At 46.8% G+C, this 12,343-nt stretch overlaps 3 protein-coding genes across 4 annotated transcripts; 1 reads left to right on the plus strand and 2 right to left on the minus strand.

The window, feature by feature from the left end:
* Window positions 1-2,297: 2,297 nt before the first annotated feature.
* LOC136501821 (uncharacterized) lies at window positions 2,298-4,872 on the minus strand. The gene is made up of 3 exons (XM_066497353.1): window positions 4,736-4,872; window positions 4,361-4,476; window positions 2,298-3,695 (listed from the first exon to the last, which is right to left on the minus strand). The coding sequence occupies exons 2-3, from the start codon at window positions 4,380-4,382 to the stop codon at window positions 2,422-2,424; spliced, it is 1,296 nt and encodes a 431-aa protein (XP_066353450.1). The 5' UTR covers window positions 4,383-4,476; window positions 4,736-4,872; the 3' UTR covers window positions 2,298-2,421.
* Window positions 4,873-5,081: 209 nt separating this feature from the next.
* On the minus strand, window positions 5,082-6,002 carry LOC136501822 (uncharacterized). 2 transcript variants are annotated; one of them, XM_066497354.1, is made up of 4 exons: window positions 5,723-6,002; window positions 5,446-5,613; window positions 5,261-5,335; window positions 5,082-5,175 (listed from the first exon to the last, which is right to left on the minus strand). In XM_066497354.1, the coding sequence occupies exons 1-4, from the start codon at window positions 5,882-5,884 to the stop codon at window positions 5,119-5,121; spliced, it is 462 nt and encodes a 153-aa protein (XP_066353451.1). In that variant the 5' UTR covers window positions 5,885-6,002; the 3' UTR covers window positions 5,082-5,118. The 2 variants fall into 2 exon arrangements, 1 of the variants encoding a protein (XP_066353451.1); XR_010770378.1 differs by having other exon boundaries at window positions 5,261-5,613; window positions 5,686-6,002.
* Window positions 6,003-7,532: 1,530 nt separating this feature from the next.
* LOC136501610 (probable monogalactosyldiacylglycerol synthase 2, chloroplastic) lies at window positions 7,533-10,547 on the plus strand. The gene is made up of 8 exons (XM_066497126.1): window positions 7,533-7,871; window positions 8,074-8,246; window positions 8,450-8,611; window positions 8,759-8,900; window positions 9,020-9,244; window positions 9,434-9,496; window positions 9,601-9,675; window positions 9,983-10,547. The coding sequence occupies exons 1-8, from the start codon at window positions 7,533-7,535 to the stop codon at window positions 10,241-10,243; spliced, it is 1,440 nt and encodes a 479-aa protein (XP_066353223.1). The 3' UTR covers window positions 10,244-10,547.
* Window positions 10,548-12,343: the final 1,796 nt, after the last annotated feature.

Below are 12,343 nucleotides of genomic sequence, written 5' to 3' on the forward strand. Positions count from 1 at the left end.
GTAAATCTCTACAGCTAGGGAAATTAAGCTAGCTACACACTGATGCACAAAAACTTTTTTTTTCGAAAGGACGGCAAAAGCTTTGCCGCGGATTTTATTAGACGATATAAAAAGAAAAAAAAAGAGCAAATACAACTCCATATTTACACATAGCGTCCCCTGCTAATCAAAACGGAACCAGCAAAACGGCAGAAAAAACAACTGCACGAAAGAAAACAGGTAAAAAGACTAAGACTAGGGACACTCAGAAAACAAGAACCCTGGCCCAAACTGGAGAAGAGGTCTACTGCTAGTTCAGTCGTATTATGAATTGGAGCCGTCGCCAAAGAAAACTGACTTATATCATCTTTGCACAAACTTGCGACTTGTCTTGGGCTCAAACTTTTTTGTTGGAAAGTTCACATATTCCTCTCTTTCCAGATATAACACCAAAAATAGATTATGATCCCATCGAAGCGCCGTCTTTGATTTTTGTCAACTTTTCTCCCACATCTTCGACGGTAATTATGAAGTGGCCCAGTTGTGTTTATGGAGATGAGGTCAGTTAAACTGAACCATATCTTGATCAACTCCCACACTTCCTTAGTGAAAGGGCAATCTTTACACAGGTGCATTGGTGTCTCTTGATCATTTGCACATAGTTTACATATGGGGTCATCCGTCCATCCTCGCTTCATCAAGTTGTTTACGGTCAGAATTTTTTTGTGCATTAGTGTCCATGCGAAGAATCTGCATTTCGGTTCTGTCTTGGCCTTCCAAATTGGCATAATTCTGAGCTTGGAAAAGGTCCCCTGGAACTGAATTTCATAAGTGCTTTTTGTTGTGTACTCTCCACTTTCTGTCCAACACCATCTTATATGGTCTTCCATATTGTTGATCAACTGCGTATCCTTGATGTCCTCCCAAAGGTCGGCAAATTTAGAGACCTCTGCCTGTGAATTCGGAGGATATATGTGGTCAATCCATCTGTTATTTTCTAGAGCCTTTTGCACTGTAATCTTCTTCCTGTGTGTCTTCTTAAACAAGCTAGGCACGATTGTTTTTGCCGAAGCGCCGTTAATCCATGACGAAGTCCAAAACAAAGTTGTTTTTCCATTGCCAATATTTACTACGGTTGATGCGTTGAAAAGCTCATGATTGGTCTTGTTGCATGGGACTTCCAGGTTTGTCCATGTTCTTTCCTTTTGTTTCCACTTGAACCGTAGCCATCTCAACCTCAAAGCTCTTGTGAATCTCTCTAAATCTATGATACCAATCCCCCCTTTTTCCTTTGGGAGGCAGGTGGTTGGCCAGTTTATAAGTGAATGTCCCCCGGTAACGTTCTCTAGAGTTTCACCGCGCCAAAGGAAACTGCGGTGTAATCTGTCAATCCTTTTGAGCACCCCTTTTTGCGCCTGGAAAACTATGAAGTGGTAGATTGGAATGGAGGAAAGAATTGTTTTTACTAATGTTTCTCTTCCAGAGGTTGACAATAATTTTCCTTTCCATCCCGGCAGCCTGGCTCCTATCTTATCTACTAGCGGCTGGAATTCAATTTTCCTTAGCTTCCTTGTGTGAAGTGGTAGCCCAAGATATTTTCCTGGAAAAGTTCCAATTTTCCAAGGGAAATTCTGGATGAGTGAAGGTATTAAGTTGGGCGCTACCCTTATCAGAAAGATCTCTGTCTTTTCCATGTTAATTTTTAGCCCCGAGCATTCTCCGAAGAACTTTAGTATTTTTTGAAAATTCTTCAACTCTGTAACGTTCGGGTTTGCAAATATGGCTGCATCGTCCGCATATAAAGAGCATCGCAAGTTTGCGGCCTTGGGCAAAACCGGGTGTAGAATACCCCGCTGAGCTGCATGTTAGATGATACGTTGTAACGGGTCTATGGCGATGATGAACAATAAAGGTGACAATGGATCACCCTGCCTAAGACCCTCGCGTGAGGAATATTTTGAGTCGGTCTACCATTAACGAGAATTTTGGATGATGAAGTGCCGAGAATTGCTGATATCCAGTTGCGCCACTTCCTGCTAAAACCGAGTGCTTTAAGCACTTCAAGGAGATAGGGCCATTCTATTGAGTCGAAAGCTTTCGAAATGTCCAATTTGGTAAACAAAGTTGGCTTCTTGTTCTTGTGTAGGAGCTGGATGACCCTTTGTACATAAATGAAATTATCGTGAATACACCTTTTCCTGATGAAAGCATTTTGGGCATACGACACCAACTCATTCAAGTGTGGCGCCAATATGTTTGCCAGCATCTTAGTGATGATTTTAACCATGCTATTGATGAGGCTTATTGGTCTATATTCATTTAAAGTTGTTGCATCTTGTTTTTTCGACAGCAATACAATATTGGCCTCGTTGCACAAAAACTTGCGTGCAGCTTTAACCAGAACACACACGGCAGCTAGCTAGTTCTAGCTACTAGCCCTTGTCAACACATAAGATACGGAGGCCGGAAGCTGGAGGAGAGGATCTGATCCTTGAAGAAGACCGCTGCATGCTGTGTACGACGAACTCGTCGGCGCGTGTAGCTGCTCCATGGAAATGGAATACGTGCGGTTGCCATGCCGCCGCTCCACTCGCCGCAGTACGTCGTCTCTGGGCCGGGGCCGAGCCCGAGCATATCCTCGAACGTGGCTTCCGCCACCACGGGCACCACCTGACCGCACGGCATCTGGATGAACTCGCCGCCTTGCTCATGCCGCCGCTGCAATCGCTGTACATCGATCGTCGTCGTCTCCAGGGCGAGCATATCTTCAACGGTGGCTTCGGCCACCACGGGCACCACCGGACCACACGGTAGCCGGATGAACTCGACGTCGTGCTTCGGCTCGGAGATTGGGTGCTGCTGCAGTCCCCGTCGTCGTCCCTGCTCCGACTCATCAACTCGCAACATGCACTCGTCGTCGACGTACAAGTTGATTTCTTCGATGCTGAAGTTGAAGTCGCCGCCTGGGCCTGCTGGCTGCTGCACGGCAACCTCCTGCACGTCTGCTTGTGGCTGATACCGATAGTTGGCCACCGGATAATAGGCGGTTTCCTGCTGCACCTGTTCTAGCCGCTGGATCGACTTGGTTGGCGGCGCCTCGGGGTGCTCACCGCCACCGGCCTTCCTTTTCTTGGGTGTCTGCTTGGACGAGGCTTTCTTGCTAGAGGATGACGCCGACGCTGACGCCGACTTCCCTTTCGCGCGAGGCGAGCGGTAGACCTTGCAGAGCACGTAGTTGCTGCTGTCCGCGGCGGCTTGTTTCTTGTCGGCGGCGACGATGTCGTATTCCACCATGCACCACCCCATCCTGTCGATCGATCGAGAGGAGGGCTCCGTCTTGCGGCCGTAGGAGAAGGTGCAGAACGTGCCGTCACCGGATCCCTGGACGTCCCTGCGGCTTATCTCCGAGTGCCAGGACGTGCCGTCGCTTCCGGTGACCGCGCCATGCCTGTGCCCGCTGGTGTCGCCTCGGGTGTTCTTGTATTTCTTGGCGTGGTAGAAGTACCAGATGCTGCTGTAGCCGTCGTCTTCGAGACCGGTTCCCGGCACCGGCTCCAGATCAGCGACGAGAACCTCGGGAGGAGCAGCGCAGACGTCGACGCGGTGGACGAAGTGGACGTCGTCGCCGCCTCCGGCGCAGGAGGGCGATGGAAGCCTTATTGCCGGTGGGGCTGCGATCTTGGTTGGAAGCCATGTCGATGTCGCCGAGATGTTCCCTGTATCCACGTCTTATCTAATATACTTAGCTAACATTAACACACAGAGCTACGGTAAACTAACCCGTCGTGCTTCTCTCAAGCATTAAGCAACCTTTCTCCCCCAGAGTTACAATAACAAATTTGATGTTTGGTAACCTTGAAAGCATGGATACTAAAGCATTTGATGTTTGGTAACCTTGAAAGCATGGATACTAAAGCAACAGGTGTTGATGAGGCTCCTGTTCAAGCCTACAAATTTAGATCAGGTGGAGAGAATGTAATCACTAATCAACAAGATACCAGAGAACTGAAAGTGATAAACATATGCCAAAGGCCAAAGCCTTAGTGTACTAAAAATCTAAAATATCCAGCACAATGAAATTTTTTTGGCAACCACCTGATTTGATTATGCTAATCCAACTACAGTTACCACTCTAAGCTAGACTACAGTAAAGCAAAGCCAACACACTTTTGCATCACAAATAATATGAAAGCTGGCCATACACCATGAGAAGTATATAAAGAAAATTCTTGCCTCATCTAGAGGAAATGTAAGTGGTTTTCAATGCTACAAGGAGAAGCCGGTAAAAAACAATGTTTTTATAGTAAAACTTGACAACAATAAACTGGGCATGTCTGAGCAGGATTATGCATTTATGCTCTTCTGCAATCCAACAGCTTACCTGAGGAAACTTTGCAGAGCATACAACATAAGATGCAAAATTAAGAAGCTCGTCCAGCCCCTCCCTCTTTCTTTCGGCATCAATCAAAATAGGGATTTTTCTTTGACTTACCTGCACTGGATTTTTTCATAAACACAGGTCAGTCTTAGTAGCAGTGCAGAAAGGAGAAAACTAACCATAAAAAGGCTTATGTGTGGCATTAATGCAACAGAAGTTGTAGGCTGACAACATGGAGAAAATAAAAACAACTTTCCTATTCGGAGCCATGTCTATGATTTATAAGCTATTTGCAATCAAAACTGCAGAAATAGGGGACTATATTTTGTTTTGTTTTGTTCCAATGCACTAAGAGAGATTGTGCCTGGAAGAAATTACCTCTTCTGCAATAAGCAAAGCAGTGTCATGCAATCGTACATCAAAGTAGACGATGTCCGCGCCGTCTAAAGGGGATGACAAGTTTGCCTTTGTGAGTTCTTCTGGTACCATGGGCGGAGAACCAGGAGTGTGTAGACATGTACGAGTTTTCCTGAAAGTCAAAAGGGGATGTTCGAATATAGGCTCTGTTCGCTGGTTGGTTTCTGGGCTGATAAACCTGGTTGGTGCTGGTTTGTTGTGAGAGGAAAACACTATTGGCTGGCTGATAAGCCAGGCCGTATAATTCAGTAAGATAATTGGGCTAAATAAAAAGGCATCCCTGTTCCAGGATGAAAAGTAGGGAACGTTCACAACTCACAAGAGAGGGAGCGTGTCAAGTGAACTCACGTCTGCTCATCAACTATTATGTAGGTGAAGGGTGAATTCCCGTGCTCTGACACCTGAAAAAAAGGGATGTATACATTGCATTCTTGAGGACAGCACCGAGTGATTGTCACTGAATCGTTGAGGGCTAGTAATTCGCACCAGGATGTAGGATGTGTCGATGCCATCAGATTGGAGCTCGTTGAGGATGCTTCTTCCTTGACCATCGTTGGCTACCTGATCCGGACGGGATGGATGGATTCTTGTATGCATTAGAGCAAGGTCATGCGTTGACTCGCTGCATCCAGATGAAGGGAAGGGAAGGGAGGGGGAAATCAAGAATGGACCTTGGAAATGATCCTGGGACGGAGGCCGAGGCGCGCAGCTGCAGTGAGCGCGTTGCCAGTGTTGCCGTCCCCCTGCGCCTTGAGGGCGAGGTTGCGGATCTTATCATCGGGGTTGGGGAAGGACGCCACCGTGGCCAGGTAGTCGACGGAGATGCCGCCGCACCCGAGCTGCAGCAGCACATTGCAAACGGGAGACGAGCAGGAGGGGCTGAGACATGGCGGAGGAAGAGGGAGACGAACCTAGCCTTATGGGAAGGGAAGGGAGTCAGCACCGTACCACGACGGGGCTGGGGGTGCCGGAGGAGGCGGAGGCCATGGCGGCGATGGTACGGCGGCTGCAGCGATGCGGACGAGGAAGCGGAATAACCCTACGGCCCGCTTGACGGAGAATGTGGACTGGAGCGGTGGGCGGCTGCAGCTGCTGGGCGCAGGGCACCATCTCCCCTCCTCTTTCTTGCTGCCGGCCTTCTTGGCCAACTCACCCCGGCAAGGTGGATGGAATTGATGCTCTCCGATCCCCTCTGTGCTCGCCTGCCACTGCTACGCTACCCGCCAAAACGAACTTCCTCCAACCAAAACGAAACCAAATCCAATGCGATGCAACTATCATTTATGCAAGGTCGAGTGGAGTGAGCGATGAGCCGATCACCGACGAGATGACGATGATGGGCGGTGACCACTGTCAGCCAAAAAGAAAAAAGAAAGTGGGCTGCATTGCGGCAAGATAGCATATCCCTGTGTTTTTGTTCTTAAACAAGGTTTATTCTTAAGATTCCTATAGAATTTTTTAGTTTATTTTTTTCTCAGATACACAAAAAGATTTGCGTATCATTGTAATTAAGAAGATGAAGAGTTTAACCATTCATACGATACGTTTCTAATGAGCGCCTTAGGAGGTCTTACAGTTGTGACTGGACCTTCCTAGATATTACATAAAAATAACAACCGAACTACGAACAGCACAGTTAGCTACGGAGCTGGGCGTCTCCGCTAGCGGCCGCGCGACTCTGCTCCGTCGTCCGAAAAGAGTCTTGTACCAGTCGTAGCATTGGTCGCCGGGAACAGCACGTCCAGTGCTTCCACTTCGCTCGACGTCAAGTTCCTTACGAAAAAGTCATCGTAAGCTCACACACATAATTTTACAAAAATTGTTCTTAAGGTATCATGTTCTAAAGGAAATTTCTGTTACTTCTTATTTAGCCTAATCAAGTAGTAGGGTTGAATAAAGAAGTAACATGAATTTGTTCTTAAGATTTCTTTAAAATTTCTTAGTTTTTTCAGTACCCACCCAAACACACAATCTTACACAACTCTTTAGGTTTGCACGTGCATTTCTACCATATTCATGTGTTTCCTCACCTCTGCGTTCCGAAGGCGGACTTAAGTGTATGTACTGGTTTAGGCTAGCAACACAAAATTTTATCGTATCGTGAAAGGATTTTCATTTGAAATGAGAAATAAAACACCGTGTTTCGTTACTAAATAATATTTTTATTTGTTCTTGTGAAACGGAATGAAGTACCAAATATATATTTAAAAAATGGCATGTACTGGTTTCGGCTAGCAACACAAAATTTTATCATACTGATAAAGAGAGTGTTCGGCTGCACTGAAAATGTTACTGTTTATGCTGGAAATACTGTTTATACTGGAATATTATGAGAAAAAAATACTGCTCCAGTTAAAAAAATAAGTCGAACAAGCGGAATTCAGTCCAGCCGAACACTCCAAAGATATTTCCTCATTCAAAATGAGAAACAAAACGCCATGTTTCGTTACGAAATAACATTTTCGTGCTTGTGAAATGGAAATATCAAATATTTCTTGAAGTCACGTTATGCCATAGCCTTGGAGGATAATTCCAGTATCTAGGAGGGAATATTACGCATTTGATTCCAGGACCGTTCGCCAGAAAGAAATAATAAGCAAGATAATGAGGTACCAAAGTGAAAGAAGTAATCCATCTCAGCAGTGTCTCCCTCTGCTTCCCACGCCTCGCCACCTTCTCTACGCGCGCCTTGAGCTAGCGAAGGCTCCGTCGACGACGAGCTCGTAGACCTAGGCCAGCCCCGCAACCCGCGCGCGCCATGGTGATCTCGGTGGCCACTCCCCGCCGCTCCACCTCCATACGCGACGCCGTGCTGGGCGGCGTGCTAGGCAGCGGCGGTCGCCAGCTGTACCAGCCCCTCCGCTGCGCCTTCTACGACGGAGCGGCTGGTGGCTTTGGATTGCCCGGGGACGGCCTGGCCGCCGCGCTCTCCGAGGATCCCACCGCCGATGCCGCCCGCGTCTCCACCGGCGGCGGCAAGAAGAAGCAGGCGGCGAGGAACGTGCTGATCCTGATGAGCGACACCGGCGGCGGCCACCGCGCCTCGGCCGAGGCCCTGCGAGACGCCTTCCGCATCGAGTTCGGCAACGCCTACAAGGTTCGTCGTCTCTGCCAGCCCAATGCTCCCTTTGTCCTTTCGAGAACTCTTTCGAATTCTTTCTTCGACAGGAAGGAATCGATCGAGCTCCCTCCAAATTCTTCAGCGAACATTTTGGGGGTTTTCCCTTAACAAAACAAATAATAGATGGATGGAATATGAAGTCGATAGATTGATTTGCTGGTTGGATTGCTTGGCGCAGGTGTTCGTGACGGATTTGGGGAAGGAGTACGGCGGGTGGCCGCTCAATGACATGGAGCGGTCGTACAAGTTCATGCTCCGACACGTGCGGCTCTGGAAGGTGGCGTTCCACGGCACCTCCCCGCGATGGGTGCACGGCATGTACCTGGCCGCGCTTGCCTACTACTACGCCAAGTACGCTCAATTCCACGGCCCTTGCGCAGCATTGAATGCATTGCCTGATCATACTAACTCTGAGCATCATTGTTGCTGTTGTTGTTGCTGCATCTGCTGATCTTCTTGTTTAGTTTAATTTTCTCACTGATTTAATTCATCCTTGATTGTTGAGCTGTATATATATACACATGTTCTTATCGACGCAATGCAAACGGATGCAGCGAGGTGGTGGCTGGGATCATGAAGTACGATCCGGACATCATCATCAGCGTGCACCCGCTGATGCAGCACATCCCGCTGTGGGTGCTCAAGTGGCAGAGCCTACACCCCAAGGTGCCCTTCGTCACCGTCATCACCGACCTCAACACCTGCCACCCGACATGGTATGCATGCTAACCACTAATCACCACCGTGCTTGCTTGCTTGCTTCTCCTCCTCATCGTCCTGTGCAGTGCTGTGCATCAGCAGCCTCGCTAGTCTTGCTGACATGAATACCATCGATCAATAATTCAATACTGGGTTTGGTTCAGGTTCCACCACGGCGTGACAAGGTGCTACTGCCCGTCCGCCGAGGTGGCAAACAGGGCCCTGCTCCGGGGTCTCGGGCCGTCCCAGGTCCGCGTCTTCGGGCTGCCCATCCGGCCCTCCTTCTGCCGCGCCGTGCTCGACAAGGTCCGAATTCTGATCGAGCTGCATTGCCTTGCTTGCCTGGGACGCCGGCGGCCGGCGGCTTACCTTACCTTACCTTACCTTACCTCTGCTGGCTGGCTGGCATGGTTCACACTTCACAGGATGAGGTGAGGAAAGAGCTTGGACTGGATCCTCAGCTGCCGGCGGTTCTACTGATGGGAGGCGGCGAGGGGATGGGTCCGGTAGAGGAGACCGCGAGGGCCCTCGGTGAGGAGCTCTACGACCACCGGAGACAGCGCCGGGTGGGGCAGGTCGTTGTCATATGCGGCAGGAACCAGGCGCTGCGGTCCACCCTGCAGTCCCTCAGATGGAAGGTCCCTGTCAAGGTAGGTACCATGCATGATGCATGTGTGCACTGTGCATGAGAATGAATATGCCGTATCAAAGCACGATGCCATGTTTAGATGCGCATTTCAGATGGATGGATACCTCTGCATTTTTACGGTTTGGATGGAATTGGAACTGCTGGTTGTGGTTGCCTGACGTCTCAAGCTCTTTTTGTCTTCATTCATCAGATCAGAGGGTTCGAAACACAGATGGAGAAGTGGATGGCCGCCTGCGACTGCATCATCACAAAAGTTTGTCCTTTGCCTGTGGTGCTTTAAGCTATCTGAATGATGCACTGTTACTCTTTAGCAATTAGCACTGAATAATGCATGCTTTTCTGGCATTTGCGTTGCAGGCTGGTCCTGGTACAATTGCAGAGGCACTTATAAGAGGACTTCCTATTATCCTGAACGACTTCATCCCTGGACAGGTCAGTGCCTCTGTCTGCTGTTTCAGTATATATCGTGGAATTTTCAGCCATCCTCTACTACTCCATCAAGCAGCAGTATCACTAATTTGGTTTACTGAAATTACTCCTAAGCTAGGTGGGCTGACTACTTCTACAGTATGTAGGTCACTTGAGAGTGAAAGCTGTTTCTGTTTTTTTGTTGCCTACTAATGTTTTCTTTTACCTTGCCCAAAACTGTTCACTCACTATAAGCCCATAGCACAGTAAATTTGTTCCTTTTATGGTGTATAAGCATTGCAAATCAGCAACTTTGGCTCTTATCATGCAGGAAGTTGGAAACGTGCCTTATGTCGTGGACAACGGTGCCGGTGTGTTCTCCAAGGACCCAAGGGAGGCTGCAAGACAGGTTGCCCGCTGGTTCAGTACAGATGAGGATGAGCTCAAGAGATACTCACATAACGCGCTGAAGCTAGCACAACCCGAAGCCGTGTTCCATATCGTCAAGGACATCCACAAGCTCCAGCAACAACCAGCTGCGGTTACCCGGATCCCCTACTTGTTGACCTCATCGTTTCCGTACCATATATGAATTCAAGAAAAGTGTTACAGTTACATATTCTGCCACAGTGGATATTATGTGTTGAAAACTTATATGCCTAACCTACTGAATAACCTGTATATATATATATAAGATTGGCATTCCTTAGCCTAGCTTGGAGTAGCTCTCACTTGTGTTCATATATGTCAACTCAATATATAAGGATTGATGTTATTGAGCTAGCTTCCTGAACCTTGTAATCTGCTGACTTAAGGGTTTGGTATCTTAGAATAGAAATTCCTAGAGGGCGCATGTGGTCTATACTCTATAGTGATATATATAAGTGATCTTTGTGTAAGTCCCATAAAGAACTATCAACTAGCTATATAGCTAATTTGATCCTTTATGTCGGTTCTTGTTATTATGTAGTAGTATTTGGTGATGGGGATGGAGATGTGCAATGTATTTCTCACTACTGAATAATATTTGGAAAGAAGTTACATATTGTGACGAAGACTGTTATATTTCTATCATTTATCAAGCTTGATATTCCGATTCTGGAGTTGAGTTTCTGGTTGCTTTGTACTTTCCATGCAAGTAAAGAAGTTGCATGCATTTTCTAAGATAATGGTTAGACATCAAAGAGGAATCGGACCAACTTATTATAAACTTAACTCCACAACTCAACCAAAAAAGTTTTAAACAAATTCAAGATAGAACCCAATTCTAAATCTCGAAGGCCATCCATAGGAAGCAAAGAGCCTCATTGCTTGCTGATCCTTACATTGTTGCAATTGAGCCCAAAATCAAAGTTAACGAGCTCTCTTGAATAGAACATGCAAAAGAGATTTGGATCGGCATTTGTGAAAAAACAATCCCATTCCTTGTTATCTAAATTAACCGATAAGTAAAAAGGATCATAACATTTTATCTCTCCAAGAATACCGAACATCAAATAAGCTTAAGACGTTTTGAGGTGGGTTCATTGTTTGCAACGAAGGGGGTAAATTTCGATGAGTCAGATTTTGTTGAAAGTTTCATGTGAAGTCATTTAGAAAATGTTGGATTTTAATTGGGCATGGCCCATTTTAATTTAGTTAAAATCGAATACATCCTAAGAACCATATTAAATGCTAGGTGCATTAACATTTTAATCACATATGTGATTTGACTAAATGTTGTCTCAACTCAAATAGGTGGCTTGTGTGTGTACCTTTGTCAAGTTAAGAGATGTGAAGGACGTGCCATGCGCGCGCACAAGCCAAGCCAAGCTGAGTCGTGCGCGGGCTTGGGGTGGACTACTTTTGCCATTTGGGTCGTTTGATGGTGCCATTAGATGAGCAGTTGGATTAGTTATTTGAATTAGAACAACAGCACACAATGCAAATTAAAAGAATCTCATATGCGTTAGTTATTTGAGCACATTCAGTGCGGTTTGCCAGGGGATCATACATAGAAGCAGCGCTTGCAGCACTGTTTCTGTCATCTAGAAAGCATGCATCAAAGAATTTTTCAGAAAAAGAAAGCAAGAAACAAACAAACTCTCACCAATTCTGCTGTAGGCCCGGCATGCCAGTACTACTAGTAGGCCCATTTGAGCACTAGCCCTCCTTCACAACCACCCCCACCGCAACACCACCAACATTTGCCTCTGCCACCCTCTACGAGCAGAGTGCACTTGTCCTAAGTGTCTAGTGCTGAATGACGACGACGGTGATGATTGATGAACCAGTCGGCACATGCTTTTGGTCATAGGATAGCTTATTAGCTGCACTGATGCAAACCTTAATCAGCAGGCATGCAGGTCTATTGCAGATTACCAGCAGCAACTTTGGGCACCCCCACTAGATCTATGGTGAGGTGCGGTAGGCTAGGCTGACACAAAGGGTAGTGCCCATACACACATGATGACCAACCTTTTGGGGATTTCATGTTAAAAAAACAGTCAGATGACCATCAAGCAGAACTACATTCCTCCATTTACATGGTCCACAATTTGTTGTAGCAACTTTGAGCTTCCTTTTTTTTAATAAAAATATTTATAGTTTAGAGTACGTAAAATTATTAAAGTATACTTGATCATAACTCATACGATATGGATATTGCCATATTGGAAATATGAAAAACAATTTGCAGAATAAGAACATGGTC

The sequence above is a fragment of the Miscanthus floridulus genome, chromosome 13, assembly GCF_019320115.1.
Source record: "Miscanthus floridulus cultivar M001 chromosome 13, ASM1932011v1, whole genome shotgun sequence".
NCBI lineage: Eukaryota > Viridiplantae > Streptophyta > Magnoliopsida > Poales > Poaceae > Miscanthus > Miscanthus floridulus.

What these genes read in the sequence shown, in the direction of transcription:
- LOC136501610 (XM_066497126.1), top strand. Translation starts at nt 7,533, where the DNA reads ATGGTGATCTCGGTGGCCACTCCCCGCCGCTCCACCTCCATACGCGAC. An exon ending in CTTGCCTACTACTACGCCAA is followed by an intron (nt 8,247 to 8,449) that starts GTACGCTCAATT and finishes AAACGGATGCAG; the next exon opens with CGAGGTGGTGGCTGGGATCA. An exon ending in GCCGCGCCGTGCTCGACAAG is followed by an intron (nt 8,901 to 9,019) that starts GTCCGAATTCTG and finishes CACACTTCACAG; the next exon opens with GATGAGGTGAGGAAAGAGCT.
- LOC136501821 (XM_066497353.1), bottom strand. Translation starts at nt 4,382, where the DNA reads ATGCTCTGCAAAGTTTCCTCAG. An exon ending in GCTCTGCAAAGTTTCCTCAG is followed by an intron (nt 3,696 to 4,360) that starts GTAAGCTGTTGG and finishes ACGTGGATACAG; the next exon opens with GGAACATCTCGGCGACATCG.
- LOC136501822 (XM_066497354.1), bottom strand. Translation starts at nt 5,884, where the DNA reads ATGGTGCCCTGCGCCCAGCAGCTGCAGCCGCCCACCGCTCCAGTCCAC. An exon ending in GTCCCAGGATCATTTCCAAG is followed by an intron (nt 5,336 to 5,445) that starts GTCCATTCTTGA and finishes CGTCCGGATCAG; the next exon opens with GTAGCCAACGATGGTCAAGG. An exon ending in TCGACACATCCTACATCCTG is followed by an intron (nt 5,176 to 5,260) that starts GTGCGAATTACT and finishes CCTTTTTTTCAG; the next exon opens with GTGTCAGAGCACGGGAATTC.